The 18,573-nt window shown below is 41.1% G+C and overlaps 2 protein-coding genes across 4 annotated transcripts; both read left to right on the forward strand.

Annotated features, from left to right (window-relative positions):
* The first annotated feature begins 3,625 nt into the window (after nucleotides 1-3,625).
* On the forward strand, nucleotides 3,626-7,688 carry LOC105056933 (receptor-like cytoplasmic kinase 176). 2 transcript variants are annotated; one of them, XM_010939314.4, is made up of 6 exons: nucleotides 3,626-4,219; nucleotides 5,215-5,561; nucleotides 5,785-5,920; nucleotides 6,094-6,236; nucleotides 6,321-6,444; nucleotides 7,033-7,688. In XM_010939314.4, exons 1-6 carry the CDS (start codon nucleotides 4,156-4,158, stop codon nucleotides 7,488-7,490), a joined length of 1,272 nt encoding a protein of 423 aa, XP_010937616.1. In that variant the 5' UTR covers nucleotides 3,626-4,155; the 3' UTR covers nucleotides 7,491-7,688. The 2 variants fall into 2 exon arrangements, with proteins under 2 accessions (XP_010937616.1, XP_010937617.1); XM_010939315.4 differs by having other exon boundaries at nucleotides 3,627-4,219; nucleotides 5,239-5,561.
* A 2,025-nt stretch (nucleotides 7,689-9,713) lies between these two features.
* Nucleotides 9,714-14,477, forward strand: LOC105056932 (uncharacterized). Of its 2 annotated transcripts, none has more exons than XM_010939310.4 (10): nucleotides 9,714-10,012; nucleotides 10,125-10,200; nucleotides 10,511-10,608; nucleotides 11,472-11,573; nucleotides 11,774-11,860; nucleotides 11,987-12,103; nucleotides 12,613-12,716; nucleotides 13,408-13,547; nucleotides 13,635-13,771; nucleotides 13,958-14,477. In XM_010939310.4, the coding sequence occupies exons 1-10, from the start codon at nucleotides 9,839-9,841 to the stop codon at nucleotides 14,120-14,122; spliced, it is 1,200 nt and encodes a 399-aa protein (XP_010937612.1). In that variant the 5' UTR covers nucleotides 9,714-9,838; the 3' UTR covers nucleotides 14,123-14,477. The 2 variants fall into 2 exon arrangements, with proteins under 2 accessions (XP_010937612.1, XP_010937613.1); XM_010939311.4 differs by having other exon boundaries at nucleotides 9,715-10,012; nucleotides 10,519-10,608.
* The last annotated feature ends 4,096 nt before the right edge of the window (nucleotides 14,478-18,573 follow it).

Below are 18,573 nucleotides of genomic sequence, written 5' to 3' on the forward strand. Positions count from 1 at the left end.
TGAATTAAAATGATAGTATTTTTCATTTCAAGGTCAAAAGAATGAGCAAATTGAGACATTAATTGGTTAAATGAAACTGCACAATTTGTCAAGAGCTGTAAGGTGTTGATTGCGTAATTTTTTCCTTTTTTATCATTCCTTTGAAATCGTAGAACGGTGCTATAAATTCTGGTCACGAGGACAGTGCTATAATTTCTTTCGGGGCAGTGGCGGCTGCAAATTGAACAGTTGGGCATACAAATTAATAGTCGAAGTATTGGTGACAACGTGCACCGTCCAGAGAATATCAAGGTTCTAATTGCCCCACAAATTGGTAATCTAAACATTTAAGAAATAAGAGTGAATTGCCCTTTTTAGTGGTTAACGATGCCTGGTTTTTTTATAGAATAATGCTAGAGAGCAAGTCTTTTAAGTTGTTGGCGTTGGTTTTAATAACCAAATTGTGATGCATGCTTTCCAATTAGCCGACAACCACATTTGAAACTTTCACGGGTCTGCTTCCAGTGTTTGGCATCATTTTAGAACTTGTATTTAAATATCATTGTACCTTCCCTTTTTTTATAACTATTTTTATGCTATTTATCATAGTAACAAGACGGGCTTAACTAAGATTCCAAATCAATTGTGTTTTTGTGGTACAAAGTATGTAGAATGGGTTATTAGCGTGTCTACCTCCCTCTAACCTTCATCTTGGAATCAAATCCCTGCATTGTAGCCGAGAGGATTAAACTGCTAGTAATGTGTGATTCATCAAGTATGTGGTGGGCGTGGAATGTTTCGCTTCAGACGCAAAGAACATTGGGTTACTGTGATCAAGGCATAACTTATAATACACCACGTACTTTGTAGACAAGGCATTTATGAGCTCCGGAGCATGATAAAGGAATGAGTTGCATGATACCATCGAAAGGAACATCTTGGTTGAGGTGGCTGTTAGAGCATGCCTAGGCACTTAGTTAACATCTCTATCTTTTGCTATGATGATTGTTGCATCAAACGCCGGCAACCTTTCTTAGCGGAATTTATTGGCTATGTTTTCTTTTCTTTAAAGTGGTGTTTTTCTGATCCATGAAATTCTCCAGGCACTTTATTTAATTACCTCTGAACCTTCTTCTATAATTACCACCGGTTTCATGGTTCTGATGTCGAATGATGATCTTTTTCTTGAGCTGTGGATTGCAATGAGGAACTTCTTGCTTGGGTCGTGATTACATCATGCTGACTCGAATGGTGAACAAGCGGCTATTTTCTTGTTCTTTGTTTTATCATCTCCATCAATTTTTCGTATTTTTCTTAGATTCTTTTTTTTAATAGATGGAACAAAAGTCATGATGATAAATTTTTATAATGTTATTTAGCCCATGCAGGAACCTATAATGCATGCACGTGGCGGACCAATATACTAGAGTGCAATTCTGCATGGGTCCATGGCAGTTTGACATGCCTTGCTCCAATATGCATCACCACTTGATATTGCAACCAGTGGATAGCCATTTTATTTTCATTAGAAAGACCTTGTCCAATAGAATAAAAACCATCGATGACCCAAGCCCATCTAGATACCCCCTCTATTTTCCAATCTAACCTTCCCAACAAAGGAATCCAATTTAAAGAAATAAGGAGGGAGGGGGGGAGGGAGAGAGAGGGAGGAGGAGGAGAGCAGAGTCAAAGTGGGGCTGCCTGCTTCTGCCTAACGAAAAATTATTAGAAGATGGAGGAAAAGCTGGAATGGTCTCGCATGGACAAAAAGCCAAAGCCAATTACGAAGTCCAACCTCATCATTAAGCGGCACGCCGATACCATCCTGTTATCATACTACCTGGGCCCCTTCGCCCACCCAATATTCAGACAGAGGAATAAATAAATAAAGAGACGAAATTTAAAAAAAAAAAAAAGAAAAAACAGGGAACAACAGAAAGTCAGCACTCACGAGGGTGTGGATGAGGACCGCTGGTGTTCAGACGGCATTAGCGTTCACCAAGCACGCCGCTGATCCCACAGTTTGAAGGAAATCTTCAGGTAGAGATCTTTCGGTGGGCCCCAACTAAATCTAGGATCTATTGAAAGTTAAGCCTTTTTTTTTCTTTCTTTCTTTTTTTTTTTTGGGCATAAGTTGGAAGTTTGTTTTCATGCTAACCAACAAGATGTTCTCAGTCGACTTGCAGAGTTATAGTGTGAATCAGGACACATGCTTCCAGTTTTATAAGGGATGTTGTTTTTTTTTCTAAAAAAAAAAAAAAAAAAAGGAGAAAATGTCTCTCATGCATATTGGTAGAAGATAACAATTAGGAAATGATCATCCATAAAAAGGTATTTGTGTGCCTGCTAAAAAAAAAGTAAACCAACATGTGCTTTATTGTAATTATAAATAATTTATTCTCTTGACTAATTGGTACAATCAACCAAAATTCTAACTTGTTCTTTTATATATCGAGGCCATATATGTATTAAAAAAAGGTGAAGTCTTTTGTCCAATATTGCCAAATCAGTCTCTTTGCCCAAATTGTTACTTTCTATCATCACAATAATAACTTTGCCAGCTATTAACCATCATCTAAGAAAAAAAAAATAATGCAAAACTACGAGAAGCTTATTATTGTCCGAAACTAATAAAAGTTGGTGCTCATGGCTCATGATCACGCATGCATCACATGGCTGTAGGTAGTGTTGTGCCAAGCATATCACGCATTTCAACTGATGGAGTACAATTGAGGCAGAAGCATTTACATAGCTGTTTTGTTTTTGCAGCTTGGATTATGTTGGGTTTTCTTGACAGTTTTTTTTTTGCCAAAATTGGATTTAGTAATTTTCTACTTGGTGAAAACGTCACTCCCGGATCAGGCATTTCCCGTGAGTGAGCCTCCACTGGCATGCACCTCAACCATTAATCCCACCAAACGTTGGGCCACACACCAAATCCCGTGCTTCCCCTCCAAGTAGTAGCTCTCTTTTTGACCATTGCTCATGGTTACGTGAACAAAAATCCAAAGCATTTTTTTTCTTCTTTCCCCTCTCCCACTTGGCCTCTTTTCTCCTCCTGTTTCCTGATCCATGTGCCAAGCTTTCACCAACTCCCGCCGCACGGGACTCCCTCTTTCTCACCGGAAGCTGGAGATAGACGTATCGCGTGACCATTGCACGAATATTAACTCACGTCCCCGAGTACGGTTGCTGACGTCCACGTGGACGGTGCGGCGTGGGATATTATCTGGAGTCCGATTAAGGCGGAAGGCGGCACGGAACCGGGTTTAGCGGAGACCACGGTTCGGGTCAGTGGGCCTTCCATTACGCCGCCCGCCACGGATCCCCCTCCATCCGATGCACATCCGACGGCCAGGGCTTCACCGACCTGCTTCCCGGAAATCCAGTTACGGAGAGGCAGCGCCCCGATGCACACGCCACCAATAATCAAAAGAGGAAAGCCGACAAAAAAAAGGAAATCCCAAGAAACAGTGCGACACTATTTGCCTCCATAACATGCTCCGCAAGTTGCATCGCCAGCGGACCAAAACCGGTCTAAAAGCCTAAAATACGGTGGTTCGAGGTTTTCAACTTTCGGGGATGAGTTTTGGGGAGTGTTTTGAAGTATTATAAAGAAGGATTTAGGCCTAGTTCCGAGCTGGGGACCATCGCCCGCCATTAATGCTCCCCACCCTCCAACCTCTCTCTCGCTCTTTCTCTCTCTAATCTCTCTGCTTTCTCTTTTTAGTTGCGGACAGAGACGCAGCGAGAGAGAGAGAGAGAGAGGTGAGCCAGGTCAACCTTTGGGAGGGTCTCGAAGGGGAGCTCCAAGTGGAAAAAAAGGGAACCACCTTTAGGCTTGGCCCTCCCCTCTTCTCATCTCCTCCCTTCTCCTTCTCTTTCTCTTCGTGATTGCGATCATTTATTTGGTCGCCCAAATCTTTTTCTCGTCGAATCCGAGCCTGCCTCTCGAATTCGGCAGCTGGAGCCCTGACCAGGGAGGTGGGTTTCGCGTGGTGCTCTTGCTTTCTTGCACGATCGGGGGGTTGCTTTCGTTCGTTAAAAGGAACGTCTTTTGTCACGATTCGCTGGTTTCTCTCACGGATCCGGCCGAGGCTTTTGCTGGTCCTCTTGGTGTTACTGGAGCTTATTAGGGTCAGAGGAGGAGGGAGCTGGTCTCGAGAGTCGTTCTTGATGGGGAATTGCTGGGGCGCGCAGGTCAAGGCGGAGAGCTCCTCCCACAGTGTCTTTGCCTCAGGTACTGCTAAAGTTGATTGCTTTACCGGTTTGATGTTTTCTTAGAGCTCAGAGGTCAACTGCATATTTTTTTTTTTGCTGGAATGGAGTGGTTTCTGGTGATGCCGAGTTTTAGGTGGTCTAGATTGAAATTTGAAATCATGGTTTCACGGTCACTCCAGAATCATCCATCTACTACTAAAAAAGATTTCTTTTTTCGAGGCTTTTAAAAGGATCATATTGTTGTTTCTTTCCCGAGTTGTGGATTGCATTGAGGACCCTCTAGCTTGGGTTGTGATTACATCTCTCTGTTAGTAGTTTTAGGAGCTGCCAGCGCTTAGGTCTGGCTTCTATTTCTAGCAGTATTTGGAAGTTCTGTGGGTGGATATTTCTGGTGTTGCCGATAGGTTGCGAGTGATTTAATGGCATCTTTACTTTTATCTTAGCATTCCTAACAGTATTGTCGACATATTTCTGAAATTTAATTGCTATTATTGCGATTTGCTTTAGAATATGTTGAAATTATTATTAGGAAAGTGGACCCTCTTACCTTATTTTAAAGATCATGGATTTGATTCACTGAAAGTTTGTCGTGATCTAATCTGTGTCAGTCTAAATACGTTGGGAAAGATGGATTTGAGTTGCTGAAAGTTTGTTGTGATAGGAGTTTTGTCCGTCTAAATACATATGGAAAGATGGTTTTGATTTACTCAAAGTTTGTCGTGGTCGGAGTGTGTCAGTCTAAATTCATTTGGAAAGATGGATTTGATTTACTAAAAGTTTGTCATGGTTCGAATCTCATCATTCTAAATACTTTTGAAAAGATGGAATCGTTTTAACTGAAGCTTTGCTGCAATCGATCTCAACTTGAATTTGTCTTTCCAGCTAGTAATATTCTGAGATTTTAATGCAGTCATTTGAGATTTCATTTGGAGTAGGGGACTTTGTTTTCTTGAGTCAGTTTGCTGCAATTATATTATTCTAAAATAGACTTTTCACTTGAATTTGAATTCGTAGTTCATATCATCTTTGGATGCATAGGCGCGAACTCTAGATACAGTAAGAGAGATGGAAAGCTTAGTGGTTCTAGCAGCCGGGTTTCCGCCGCATCTGTGCCTCCAACCCCTCGGAGTGAGGGTGAGATTTTGCAGGCATCCAATGTGAAGAGCTTTACATTCAACGAACTGAAAAATGCCACCAGGAATTTCCGACCAGACAGTGTGTTAGGAGAGGGAGGATTTGGTTCAGTCTTTAAGGGATGGATTGATGAGCACTCACTTGCAGCAACCAAGCCTGGGACTGGAATTGTTATTGCCGTGAAGAAGCTCAACCAGGAAGGCTTTCAGGGTCACAGAGAATGGTTGGTGAGTATTCTGTTCTTGATAATTTAATCTTTTCAAAATTATTTTCTAAAAGAAGTTTGCATAACCCTGTAGAAGTGGTCTGTTTATTTTCATGCATGTCTACTGAGACGTGGTATATTTGCTCTTATCTGTTGGCAATCGTATAGGTGTTCTGTAGTAAATCAGGTTTTTTTTTCCCGGTTCCTGTTAACTCTGACAAACAAGTCCTTCTGGAATATTGCAGACAGAAGTTAACTACCTGGGCCAATTGTCTCATCCTAATCTTGTAAAGCTTATTGGGTACTGCTTAGAGGATGAACAGCGACTTCTTGTCTATGAGTTTATGCCGCGGGGGAGCTTGGAAAATCATCTTTTCAGGAGTAAGTTCTTTCTGGACTGCATGCTTGCCTTTATTGATATGCACTCATAGTGGTTGTATGAAGCTCAATGATTTGCTGGATGCTACATCATTCTCCTTGAGGAATTGTATGGTTTGCCAATATTCTTTCATATGTTTTATGAATGCTAATTATTGTACTTGCTGTGGATGTAGGGGGTTCATACTTTCAACCCCTTTCTTGGAACCTCCGGATGAAGGTTGCACTAGGAGCTGCAAAAGGGCTTGCTTTTCTGCACAGTGACAAGGCAAAAGTCATTTATCGCGATTTTAAAACATCTAATGTCCTTCTTGATTCAGTACGTAATGCTCTGGACTTTTCTATTCTTTCTAATTCAACATTAATATTCACCCTAAAAATTAATCTTTTTGGGTATGTACAGAACTACAATGCAAAGCTTTCTGATTTTGGGTTGGCAAAAGATGGTCCAACTGGTGATAAAAGCCATGTCTCCACCAGGGTCATGGGAACGTTTGGATATGCTGCTCCTGAATATCTTGCAACAGGTATATTTCTTGTATGTGGTGATTTAAGTGTCCTTAAGCTGTTTCTATCCGATGCTCTGGGGAACCTGTTCTTGTCATTTGGCTTGTATGCATATGTGCATTCTTGTGATGCTTTTATCAAATTCTCAGTTCTCCAAATTAATGAAAATCAATTAATTATTCACCAACGTTTCATTGAAGAAATAACTCAGGACATCACACTCAAACAAGTGAATTATATAGACCATGGACTTCATAAATTTTTGGCAGCTAACTCACAAAATAGTCAAATTGTCAAGGACTTGATGTGTTGCTGTTGCTGTTTCTTGTGTCAGTTCCCCCTCTTTTTTCTTCATGCATGCACTTGTATGTGGATTTCTTCTTCATACATGAACTTGAATATTTCCCCTTGCAGAATTATTCCTGATAGCCAGTCCTAGGACTTTGTACTTGTATAGATGCAGACATTTGGGGCCCTTAATTTGCTTTGTGGTTGTTAGGTTATAATTACATAAGTGGCTAGTTATACTAGATAAGTGTGAAAGCATTCTTCATGACATTGAAGCATGTGGATATTTATGACTGTTTTTAACACTTGCATTTTGAAAGGTCATTTGACTGCCAAGAGCGATGTGTATAGCTTCGGGGTTGTTCTTCTAGAAATGTTATCCGGACGGCGAGCTGTGGACAAGAACCGCCCAGCCGGGGAACACAATTTGGTGGAGTGGGCAAGGCCTTATCTCTCAAACAAGAAAAAGATCTTCCGCATCTTGGATACACGGCTGGGAGGGCAGTACTCACTGGGAGGAGCCCAGAAGGCTGCTGCCCTTGCTCTTCAGTGCTTATCCATAGATTCTAAATACAGGCTAAACATGGATGAAGTGGTATCAGCATTAGAACAGCTGCAGGATGCCAAAGACACTGGGAGAAACCCTCACACCGAACGGAAAGGGAGCAGCCAGAATGTTGGCAGCAATCTGCATCGGTATCGCCGGAGAAGCTTAGAAGAAGCTGGAAGTAGAAAGGGTGCTCATGCTAGGTCCTCAGCTTCCCCTCTTTATGCTTAGTAGCCCAAGCTGAGGGAGACTGTGATTTGATTTCCAGAGAAGGGTTTGGGGGGGGGAGAGAGAGTATAGAAGGGACTGATCTTGTATCTAACATGCTATGTGTATCACCTTGTGTTGCTGTACAGCTTTTCTTGTTCTTTCAAGGACGGTGTTTGAATTTTGGCCTTTCTTGAAGTCATGGATGAGCGCTTTTTATTCCGAATCTGGATACGTGGGTGTTTTTTTGTAGTTTCTCATTTGCTGGAATTTGGCAGAGGCAATGTCGAGAGTCAATTTTTAGTCTAAAGCTTGGGTTCGTTTTTTTGCTCAGTTCCACGGGTTATGGACCTGTATTCCTTTTAATGGCTTGTGGGGATGTGTCAGTTCTCAGTGGCTTTCTTTTTCGGTATCGTTTGCGCAAAGCAGAACAACAAAGGTGCATTAACGTTATGTGTCAAATCACAAGCTTTTTCCTTTCTTTTTTTTTTTGGGTAAAACTGGGGAGCCAGTGGCTGTGTATTAAAGAAAATTGAGAAGAGTGCAAACTGAGTATGGCTGATTACACGATATGAGTATCAATAGAAACCAAAATCTCCTGCACAATTAAAAGACAAGCAGGAGCAAGGTCATGTAGAAGTAACAGAGGAAAAGAAACAAGCTCTATGAACAAAAAGAACATCAGTATAATGACGTAAGTACAATAGTCATTTAGCACCAAAGTGATAGTTGATGATGCAATAGCTTGTATTTGTTGATTAGTCCAAAATAAATTCTATAGTCCTCCAAGGTGAATACAGATATGAAGTAATAGCAGAATCTTGGCGTAGCACAAGTGATAAATTGTTGAGACTGCAACATTTGTGACTTGGTATATGGAACATGTATGAGGACCATCGCACATCAAATATCATATAGTTTGAACTCTGTTGATATACAGCGGGCAGTATGGTTAATCCGATTGAAAGACCGTCAGAATCATGAAAGACCATCCAATGAAACCATAAGCTAATCAGACATATCCTGGAAGAATAAGGATGTAACAGAGCATCTGTAACCCCATGTAGCTGAGAATATGGAAACCAGCATCCATATTGTATAAATAGTGAAATATGAAAGCACTGATATAACGAGCATCCTGTATGGAATACCGGTTGTTGAAGATGTCCATGAAGAAAGAAAATATCATATTGCGCAACCTTCCATGACCCAAGTTGTAGCAGTAGTAGTAGAAAAAGATATGTCAAATTACAAGCTTTTAAGAAGCGTCTCTCAGATTGCTCAGACCGCTGGCTCGGTTACCCATCACAAGATGGCGCATCTGGCCCGTCGAAAGGAAAGGATTGGCATATTCTTGCATTGCGTGGTGCGATGTCTTTTGATTACCCTTCATACAGGATAACATTGTCTTGCTGTCAGTGTGCTTTTAGGAGAAAAGGTTGCAATAATCATACGATCAATTGGCTTACCATTCTTTGGGTGTTTATTTTTGAATAATAGCAAAGTAATACATCTTAGATTTGCCATCCCTAAAATCTCATTTGATAGCTCAGCCGATGAATTAGATGATGGCACGTATCTCTCAAAATCAACAGCTAATCAAATTTTCAGACAATCAACATAATGGGTTATAATCTGGCATGATCTCACCGTTCATGGAAGGAAATACCGTAACCGATCAAATTGACGTGCAAGGAAAGTGCCCAACCTTGGTGCGCAATATCCTAATTATCCGATCAACAGATAAAGAACTCATCCATGATTTGTGTGATCCTAATCGTGCATGTTAGCACCCTCTCCTCTATAAATATCAGGCATAGGGATCTCTCACTTATGATAAGAAAATTTGGATGTCGCACTCTCATTCTTCAATCTCTTTCATTTTTCTTTTTTTTTCTTAAAATTTTATCTAATTTAAGCATCGGAAAGTCTTCAATCGAAAATATTACAGCAACCTCTTAATCATTCTCTCTATCGCTATTTTCTTTTTATCCATGATGGTAAGTGAATGCTGATCCCATGAACAGAATTAAAGTGCAATTCAATATTACAAATCATACAGGAAAACTTTGCTCGTGCACCAATTATGCACCTCAGGTAGCGAGGCAAGTGTGATGGCGAAAAAGCCGTGGTTCTTATTTGGGGCTCCCCCTGATGGGTCTTTGGATATGCTCTCGCAAGGCCCGGCCCATTGGAAGCTCTCGATTTTGTGGGACTTATCCTTGACTCAGCGGAGCTCCGCCCATAAGAGAGCGTGGCTGGGCGGCATTGCGGAAAGGCGGAGAAACAAATCCACTCTCGTTATACCCCTCGTCGCCGCCGCCTCGCTCCTCGCCCGAGCAGGTCTTCTCAAGAAGCCGCAGGGGTCTCCAATGGCGACGTTGCAGCACGTTTGCTCCGCCCCACTCGCACGTGCCCTACGCTCCCGCGCTGCCTCCCTCGCCCCCTCGACCTCCCGGGCTCGCTTGCCCCAAACCGACTCCTCTTGCGTGCTCCTCGGCTTGTCCGAGCCGGAGCTCCGACAGCTCGCCCTCGACTTCGGACAGGTATCTAATCGCGGGGAAGTCCTACCCAAGTGTTCCTAAAAAGATTTCCTTTTTCTTTTGCCGGTAATCGGTTCACAGCGACGTAATTTTCTTGTTTTTGTTCATGGGTCAGCAAAGCTATAGAGGGAAACAGCTTCACGGTCTTCTATACAAGACCAAGGGAAAAGAAATCCAAGATTTCAGCCACTGTGAGTTCAATAAATTTTCATTTCGAAACTCGATGCTTATTATTATTATTATTTTTCCCCTGTGTGGCGGTGGATTTTTCCCCCTACGACCATCTCTTTTAAATCGTTAATAAAGATAGTGTTTTAAAGGAAAAACGGATCGAATTCTGAAATAACTACTTTGTTTTTTCGATTTTTTTCAAAAGAAATTTGTCTATCTATCTCTCAATTTCTTTTCCTTCCCCCTTCCCCTCTTTTGATGGATATGATTATTGGTTGGGCTTGTATGTGTCGTGTGCTACATGGTCTCTTTTGGTAATCGTTAGGGCAGTGCCTCAGGCGTTCCGGAATGATCTTTGCGAAGCTGGTTGGAGAGTGGGAAGATCTCCTGTTCATCGTGCTGTCTCTGCTGCAGACGGCACTGTAAAGGTAAATGACCATTACATGTTCACCACAGACACTGTTTCTCGATAGAAATTGGTCATATAATTAGTTTACTAAAACCCGGGAATCATATAACTAAGCTACAGGAGGAGGTGATAAAATAAAGATGGAAGCAGCTAGCGAGGATTTTGAAAACAAATATGGCTTTATAACAAGAAGGCCACTTGTTAAGGAATTGATGAAAGACTGTAAAATGAAAAAGAAAAGATTATCCATTACTTTTACTGATCCCAAACAATGAAAACAACAAGAAAGGGATACAACTAGTTGGTTGTGTGAAATCAAGATGTATTGCCTACCTTTGAATAAGGTCATGAGTGGCACTGATCAATTACTGAAGGAAAGCTTTTTGACATAGATGTGTAATGTAGACTACAGATGCACTCAGGGGGTTCCTCAGATGTATATTGGAGGGCCAAGAAAGGGGAGGCCTTCACTTTGGAAGAAACCATTTTGAGGGTGCCTATGGCATCTGAGGTTTTGATTCTGAAAACAAACTGATGGTGAAGGAAGATCTGTAAAGCTGACTGCAAAATGACAGGATGAGCTTGTATGTTGCTAAAGGCAAACTTCCTTGCATTTGCCATTAGTTATAAGTGTGTTGTGATTCTGGATAATCAGTTGTATAAGGTTTGAGCGTGGAGCATGTATGTGGGATCCTTTTTTCTTTCATATTTATGTAGGAAATAAATATTGATACCACTTGACAATGCACTCCTGTTTGTGATTTCTCATGTCTGATGTAGCGCTGTAAGTTTAATCACATTAATGTAATATAGGATTTTACTATTTATCGCATGCGGTAGTATGTATTTTGGACAATGGCCTCATTGAGTCCAATCTTGCAGATACTTATCAAGTTGGAGGATAACAGATTAATTGAAACTGTAGGAATACCTGTTGAGGATGATAAAGGTTCATTTCGCCTCACTGCATGCATATCATCACAGGTATAAACGTATAATCTTAATACTTGGATCCCTATTATTGACATGAGTTTCTTTGTTGTTGTCGTCATCGTTGTTGTTATTGTTGTTTTCTTTGGAACATACTGCTTTTGCTTGCATATGTATCATGTGCATTCTTCATTTGAAAATTGACCCTCCTAAAAAAACTTATTTGACTCTCTAATCTTTGGTAAGATATGCAGGTAGGGTGTCCCTTGCGATGCTCCTTTTGTGCTACTGGAAAGGGTGGTTACTCCAGGAACCTCAAACGACATGAGATTGTTGAGCAGGTTTTTCTGTGGAACATTTAGAATTTTACTTCTAATGATTTGTAAATTATAAATTATGATATGAAGATGTCTCTTAAAGGGTTTTTATAATATTTAGTTGTTTGTAACTGTGCTTTGCAAATGTAGGTATTGGCTATAGAGGAACTCTTCAGACATAGGGTGACAAATGTTGTGTTCATGGGCATGGGTGAACCAATGTTGAACCTGAAGTCAGTTTTGGAAGCACATAGGTGCTTGAATAAGGTTCTACATTATTCTCCTTTAAATATGTCTCTGGTGAAAATACGATGTAATTAGAACCTGTATCATGAATTAAAAGTATGATTTAGATTCTTTATCCATTTGACATTACTACAAAAATTAACCTGATATGTGTAATTATTGCTTGGTTGTACAAACAGTATCCCAGTTGCCAATGACAGAGGGATGCTAATAATTTTTATTTTTATTTTATTTATTTATTTTTTTGTGATAACCTTGCTAGAGAGAATAATGACCTATAATGTTGCATTTGCATGTATATTATTCTTAGGATTTTTATATTTTCTATATTTTTGTATAGCATATACACTGTAATGCATCCCTTGACATCCTTTTTAAACGACTAAACAAATACTTGGTGCATAAAGTGTTCACAGTAGCTCAAGATCCTCTTGGATTTGGGTTTTGGAGTTTGTAATATTTGGTGTTTATTATCATCATTATAATCAGTAAGTGCATTACCCATTTTTCTTTACATATTTTGTTTTTAGGATGTGCAAATTGGGCAAAGGATGATGACGATATCCACAGTGGGTGTGCCCAACACAATCAAGTTGCTGGCATCATACAAGCTTCAATCAACATTGGCTGTCAGGTATCTAGCCTTTACTAGAGGTCCTAAAGATACATCATATATCATTTTTCTGGTTCCAGAAAGTACCACTGGTTTCTGGGATTATTGTACTAGATTTAGAACACCAATTATACTATACGGGAAAGATGCTGCTTCTTGGTATTTGCATATGCTTTCTTGATCTTCTAATAACTGAAATTATTGATGGAACAAATATCAAACATTTGCTTGCACATGCTAACACATTTGTGTATGTGGCCATCCACAGCTGCCCCATACATAAGCATAGATGTATACTTTACTACCATAGTTTCTTGCTTGCTTTTATTAACAGTTGACAACATTCCAGTCTGATTTGCTAAAACCCAAATGACACGTGCATGCTGCAAATGTGACCATGCACCGTCAGGCACACTTCAATGTGCAGTAACAGTTAGTAACATTAAACTTCCTTTGCTTTGTGAGGAATGCTAGATCAGAAAGGCTCTGTGGATGATAACCATCTGCATGTGTTGTGCGAACAACTCTTAGCTATCATGTGAGGCCATTGTCAAGTGCCATTAGGTAACTCTGTCGGGCAGGACCTGCACCAATCTAAGTGACCTCAGTCTAGCATTCTGTTGCACAGGGACTTAAGCTCTATCTTTGCGAATTTAAATTTTTGTGTTCCTGTTGCTGATACTGTAGTTTTTTTGCTTTTATGGGGCTCAAGCTTACATGCTCCAAACCAGGAACTTCGAGAAATGATTGTTCCCAGTGCAAAGTCTTACCCCTTAGATGCATTAATGGATGATTGCAAGGCCTACTTCATCCAAACGAGACGCAGAGTAACCTTTGAGTATACACTTTTAGGTAGCTGACCAGAATTAAACTTGTACCTTATTTGATATTTTGTTAAGTAGTATGAATTTTGATGTGCTAACCATTTGGTATGGGCAGCTGGTGTCAATGATAGAATAGAGCATGCAGTAGAACTTGCAGAACTGCTTCATTCGTGTGGCCGTGGTTATCATGTGAACCTGATACCTTTCAATCCAATAGAAGGTTCTGAATACCGAAGGCCATACAAGAAAGCGGTATCAACTTGATGGATTACACATTAAATTATGTTTTTTTTTCTCATAATTGATTTTTTTTTAATTAGTATCAATGGCCATTTTGCTGGTAAATTGAGTTGGCAGCTGCCATATTCTGTACCAAGTAGCAAGATTTCTATGCAATCCACCTTTAACCTTGTTCAGTTTGCTTTGCAAAATTGGCAGGTTTTAGCTTTTGCAGCAGCCTTGGAATCTAAAAAGATAACCGTCAGTGTCAGACAGACACGCGGGCTTGATGCTAGTGCGGCCTGTGGGCAGCTCAGGAACAACTTCCAAAAAAGTCCGTTGCTCGAGTCAGCGGCAGCTGAACCTCAACCCTTGCCCATCTAATCACGATGGTCCCTGTGATTGGAACCTGTTGGAATCTTGAGGATTTAAACGGGAAATAGTCATCCGCAACACCAGAAGAGATAGAAGATTGCTATGCAATTCTGGTTACTTGCAACAAATAGCATGAAGCCAAACTAATGGGAGGCACTGTTGAATTCTGCCAATGAATGAACATTGGCTTGTCTGAAAACTTGGTGGAAATGATGAAGCAAAGATTGGCCCAAGCAAAAGCTGCTAAGGAATGTGTAGGGCACATTGGTTTGTAATCGAAGTTTTGCACTAGCACATCACTATTTCTATAAGGTTCTTGTGTGACTTGAACATTATATATCCAATAGAACCCAAATTTTCAGAATTGTAGTCTTAACTCTTAACTTTTTAGTTTCTCAAAAGCAATCATCTTAGTTTCATCAGATCATAAGCTTTTGCTAAATTTATTCAACTTTGTTGTTGCAAAGTTTTATATGGAAAACTAGACGATGGATCTTGAACTAGATTACACTATTTTATAACTTCATATGAATTTTAATTTATTGCTGTTAATGCTCGAGTCCCTTGAGCTTGTAGTGCTGATCTTTATAGCAACCCTTATCTCATTTGAACAAATGATATTCAAACATATGTAAGTTCAGCACAATTGCCATGTCACTATAGCAGTCATAGTTTTGCTCTGGTGCTGTCACTTCTCTTGCGCCAGAAAATAATAATCTCAAACGGGCCGTCATATGGGGACATTGGCAATGCAGAAAAACCTTGGTGGCATGTAAGGGCAGTCGCTGGAACGGTGTTCTCCAATTATATGTTGTTAGATCTGCACGACTTATTGTCATGATTTTACTTTCTATGCACATTTAAATGGATCATATTATCCTTAAATAATACCAGTTTACTCAAGTGGAACCATGCGATATGGTTCATGGCTATGCATTTTTGACATGAACCGATCTAGCGTTGATGGTATCATACTGAATGCTCTAGCTATTGAACATCTCGTTCTCAAGCACCCTTCAGACACTGAAAGTGTAAATGAACCATGTAGAGGCCGATGTGTGATTTTGTGATACTTATCAGGTAAATTGACAAACATGTGGGGGTCAGACAACAAAGTAGCACTTCTGCAACATGCTTACAGCCACTGTAGTAAGTAAATCTCTCGTCTACCATTTATATCTGTCTTACAAATTGTTGTCAACATAATTACTAAATTGGCTTTTACTAAACTGCCAGCACATATGACACCTTTACATGAACTATTGGAAATCAAAATATTTTTCCTGACATTCAGAATTTTAAAATACAGCAGCTCAGGTTTATTTTTGAGAGGTAAGGTGTAGTTTGGTAATTGGGTTAGGTCATGCAGCTCCTTTTGGATGGTCTTTTAATTTTTTTTTTTTTTTTGGCACAGACGGACGGTCACACCAATCTAGTACGAGAATAGCCCAAAAATTCAAGATACATAAAACCCTGCAGAGCCAGCAGGCAATCGTTACCCTGTCTCTAAATCCAGTCATCAGTATGATTTACAACAAAGGCCACCACCCAATCTGCCGCAATGTTCGCCTCCCGATAAACATGCCGAACACTGACCGTATCAGCTTGGTGGATCCAGACATCTCGAATAAGTGGATGAATTTTGAGCTGCCTTCCACCTCTCTGGATCCAAGCAATAACCGTAGCAGAATATCCTCAAAGCAGATCCTCTCCGTATGAAGCTGTTGGCTGGCAAAGGTGACACTGATCCAAACGGTATGAAGCTCCGCACTTAGGACAAAAGGCTCAACTAGGTGGTAGCCACCAGCCACTAAAAACCTAGCATCATGACCACGGATGACGAACTCTACATTGCTTCTTCCATCCCTGATACTACCATCAAAATTCACCTTGATAAACCCCGAGGGAGGGGGCTCCCAAGAGATAGAGAAAACCCTGCAGGTCGCTGTCGGGGTAGCCAGGGAGCTCCAGGGACCAGAGTTGTCAAGGGACGGAGTGGCCAAATCAAACCAGCAAAATTCCTAAGCAAGATAGATAGCTCTCTCCAACACCTGCCGAGCAGGGATCACCTCATTATCAAAAACACGGTTGTTCCTGGACAGTCAAATGTGATAAGTGATATAAGTCATTCGACCATCTACAGCAATCAGCCCATCAATCACGCTGTGATGGATCAAGTCAAGGAAAGACACCAGCCATGAATCAGTGCTCGTCTCCCATGGATAGGCATCCGCCCGTCTTCAGATAGCCTTCGTTGTAGGACAGTGCAGAATAGTATGCTCCACAAACTCTTCCTCCACCCCACACACTGGACACAGGGTGGGAATCTCCATACCCCTATCCTTAAGGAGAGCCCAAGTGGAAAGCCGGTTCCAGATAAGCTTCCAGAGAAAAGTCCACACCCTAGGATGAGCGGTCACTCTCCAAATCTAAACAACCTTAATCTTCCTGATCGGCATCGAACCATATAACTGGGAAAGATTCCTTAAGAAAATCTTCAAGTAGTAGGAATGACCCCAGACCCTCACATCCAAACTGGGGTGCACCGAAATTGGAATAGTAAGGATATGCTCAGTAAAAAGGCCCTCAAAAAGATGGGCGATCTTTTGAGCTCTCCAGTTCACTCCATCATCAGTAATGAGATCAGACACCCTCATGTGGTCCTTCATCTCATAGTTGAAAAAGGTCGGCCAGTGAGAAAGAGGAATGCTGAAAATTTAGGCATCCTAGGTCACCTCCAACAAGCGTCCATCCCCGATGAGACATTTGATCTGGTGCATAACTTCAGGCCCCTAAACACAAATCTTCTTTTAGATAAAAGAGCAACCTCGGGCCACCTGGATAGGGGTCCCATAGCTCCACTCACCGTATCGGACTCTCATCTCCCTACACAAACAATCAGGCTAGATCAGAAATCTAGCTGCATGCCTGACAATCAAAGTCTCCCTCCTCGTCAGCAAGAAATGAATTCCCAAGCCACCATCCCACACAGGCTGGCACACCATCTCCTAGAAAAGCAGATGGACTTGATGACGATCACTCCCGGAGCCCCACAAGAAGTTGCGAAGCTGTTGTTCCATCCCTCTGATGCAAGCAATCAGCACGATCATGTTGGTTAGAAGGTATACCAGAACAGAGCACAGCACCGACCTTACCAGAGTCGTCCTGCCCATGAAAGACAAGGTGTTGGCTTGCCAGTCCTGGATTTGCTCCTGGATCCTCTGCTCCAGAGGTCTAAACTCAGCCCACCGCAAGCGGCGTCCAGTGATCGAAATACCGAAGTAGGTCAGTATCCCAATCTGCTCCTGAATCTCCAGGCTCTCTCTGATTGCCAACCTCACCTAAGGCTTAATCCTCAAGCTGAAGAAGACAGTAAATTTTTGAATGTTGACCCACTGATCAGACAACCGACAGTAGGCTCGTACAATGATGGTAAAGCACTCCGCATTTCTCACCCGTATAATGACAGCAAAGCACTCCGCATTTCAAGTCGAGACACGTCCGATGAGAAGGCAGTCATCTGTAAAAAGGAGGTGCGAGAAAGGCTGCGCACTAGGGACAATCAGTATGGCTCCAAGGTTTGTCTCTGAACCGTAGTCCTCAATACTCTGGATAAGACATCAGTGTATAAAATGAATAAACAAGAGAATAGAGAATAATCTTGGCGAAGACCAACGGACAAGTAAAAGGCCAACGGACGGGTGGTCTTTTATTGTTTGACATTTCTGATTGTTTGTACGGCAAAATGCTCTCTCCGAAGGTTTGGTTACGTTTAATATACATAAGAAATCACTTCCAACTCAAAACGACTCAAATCACTTCCTTAAGGCAGGTGGGGTTATAAATTTTCCTCGTTCTATAGGTGCCGGACAATCCTGAATTGCTTTCCAATCACATGGGTATGCTTACAGTTGAGGGTCTACACTGCAGAGAATGTGGTGAATGAACTGGAAAGAACAAGAGTAGCGTACCTGGAAGAACAAGTGAGAATTGCTAGCAAGAAAATCATCTTGCCCAGACCTCTGTATTGGCACATGCCAGATTTTGCTGATGATTTCGAATCAGTCCTATAGTGGATCTACAGCCAACTGCCAAGGTCTAGATCGCTAAAGAGAATGATCAAGGAATGGTTGAGTGGAGGTACCAGGATCCACTTGATTGACAATGGTGGAAATTGAGCCTTATGAAGCGTTACTTCCTTTGTTACATTTTTACGAATTTTTTTGTCATTATTTGACGTCATTGTTTTCAAAGCTAGAATGTAAAACACAAATTTTGATGTTCAACATGATTCACAATCCAGATCCCAAATAAAAAACTATTGTACAAGAAGCCGTTACTCAAAAAGCAAGCAGATGCTGTACCGAGGGATGACAGCAGACAAAAATGCCCATAATCATCTGAGGAATGATATCTTTTATCATTTTTTCTGGAGAAATACATGATTTTTAAATTACAAG

The sequence above is a fragment of the Elaeis guineensis genome, chromosome 14 (assembly GCF_000442705.2).
Source record: "Elaeis guineensis isolate ETL-2024a chromosome 14, EG11, whole genome shotgun sequence".
NCBI lineage: Eukaryota > Viridiplantae > Streptophyta > Magnoliopsida > Arecales > Arecaceae > Elaeis > Elaeis guineensis.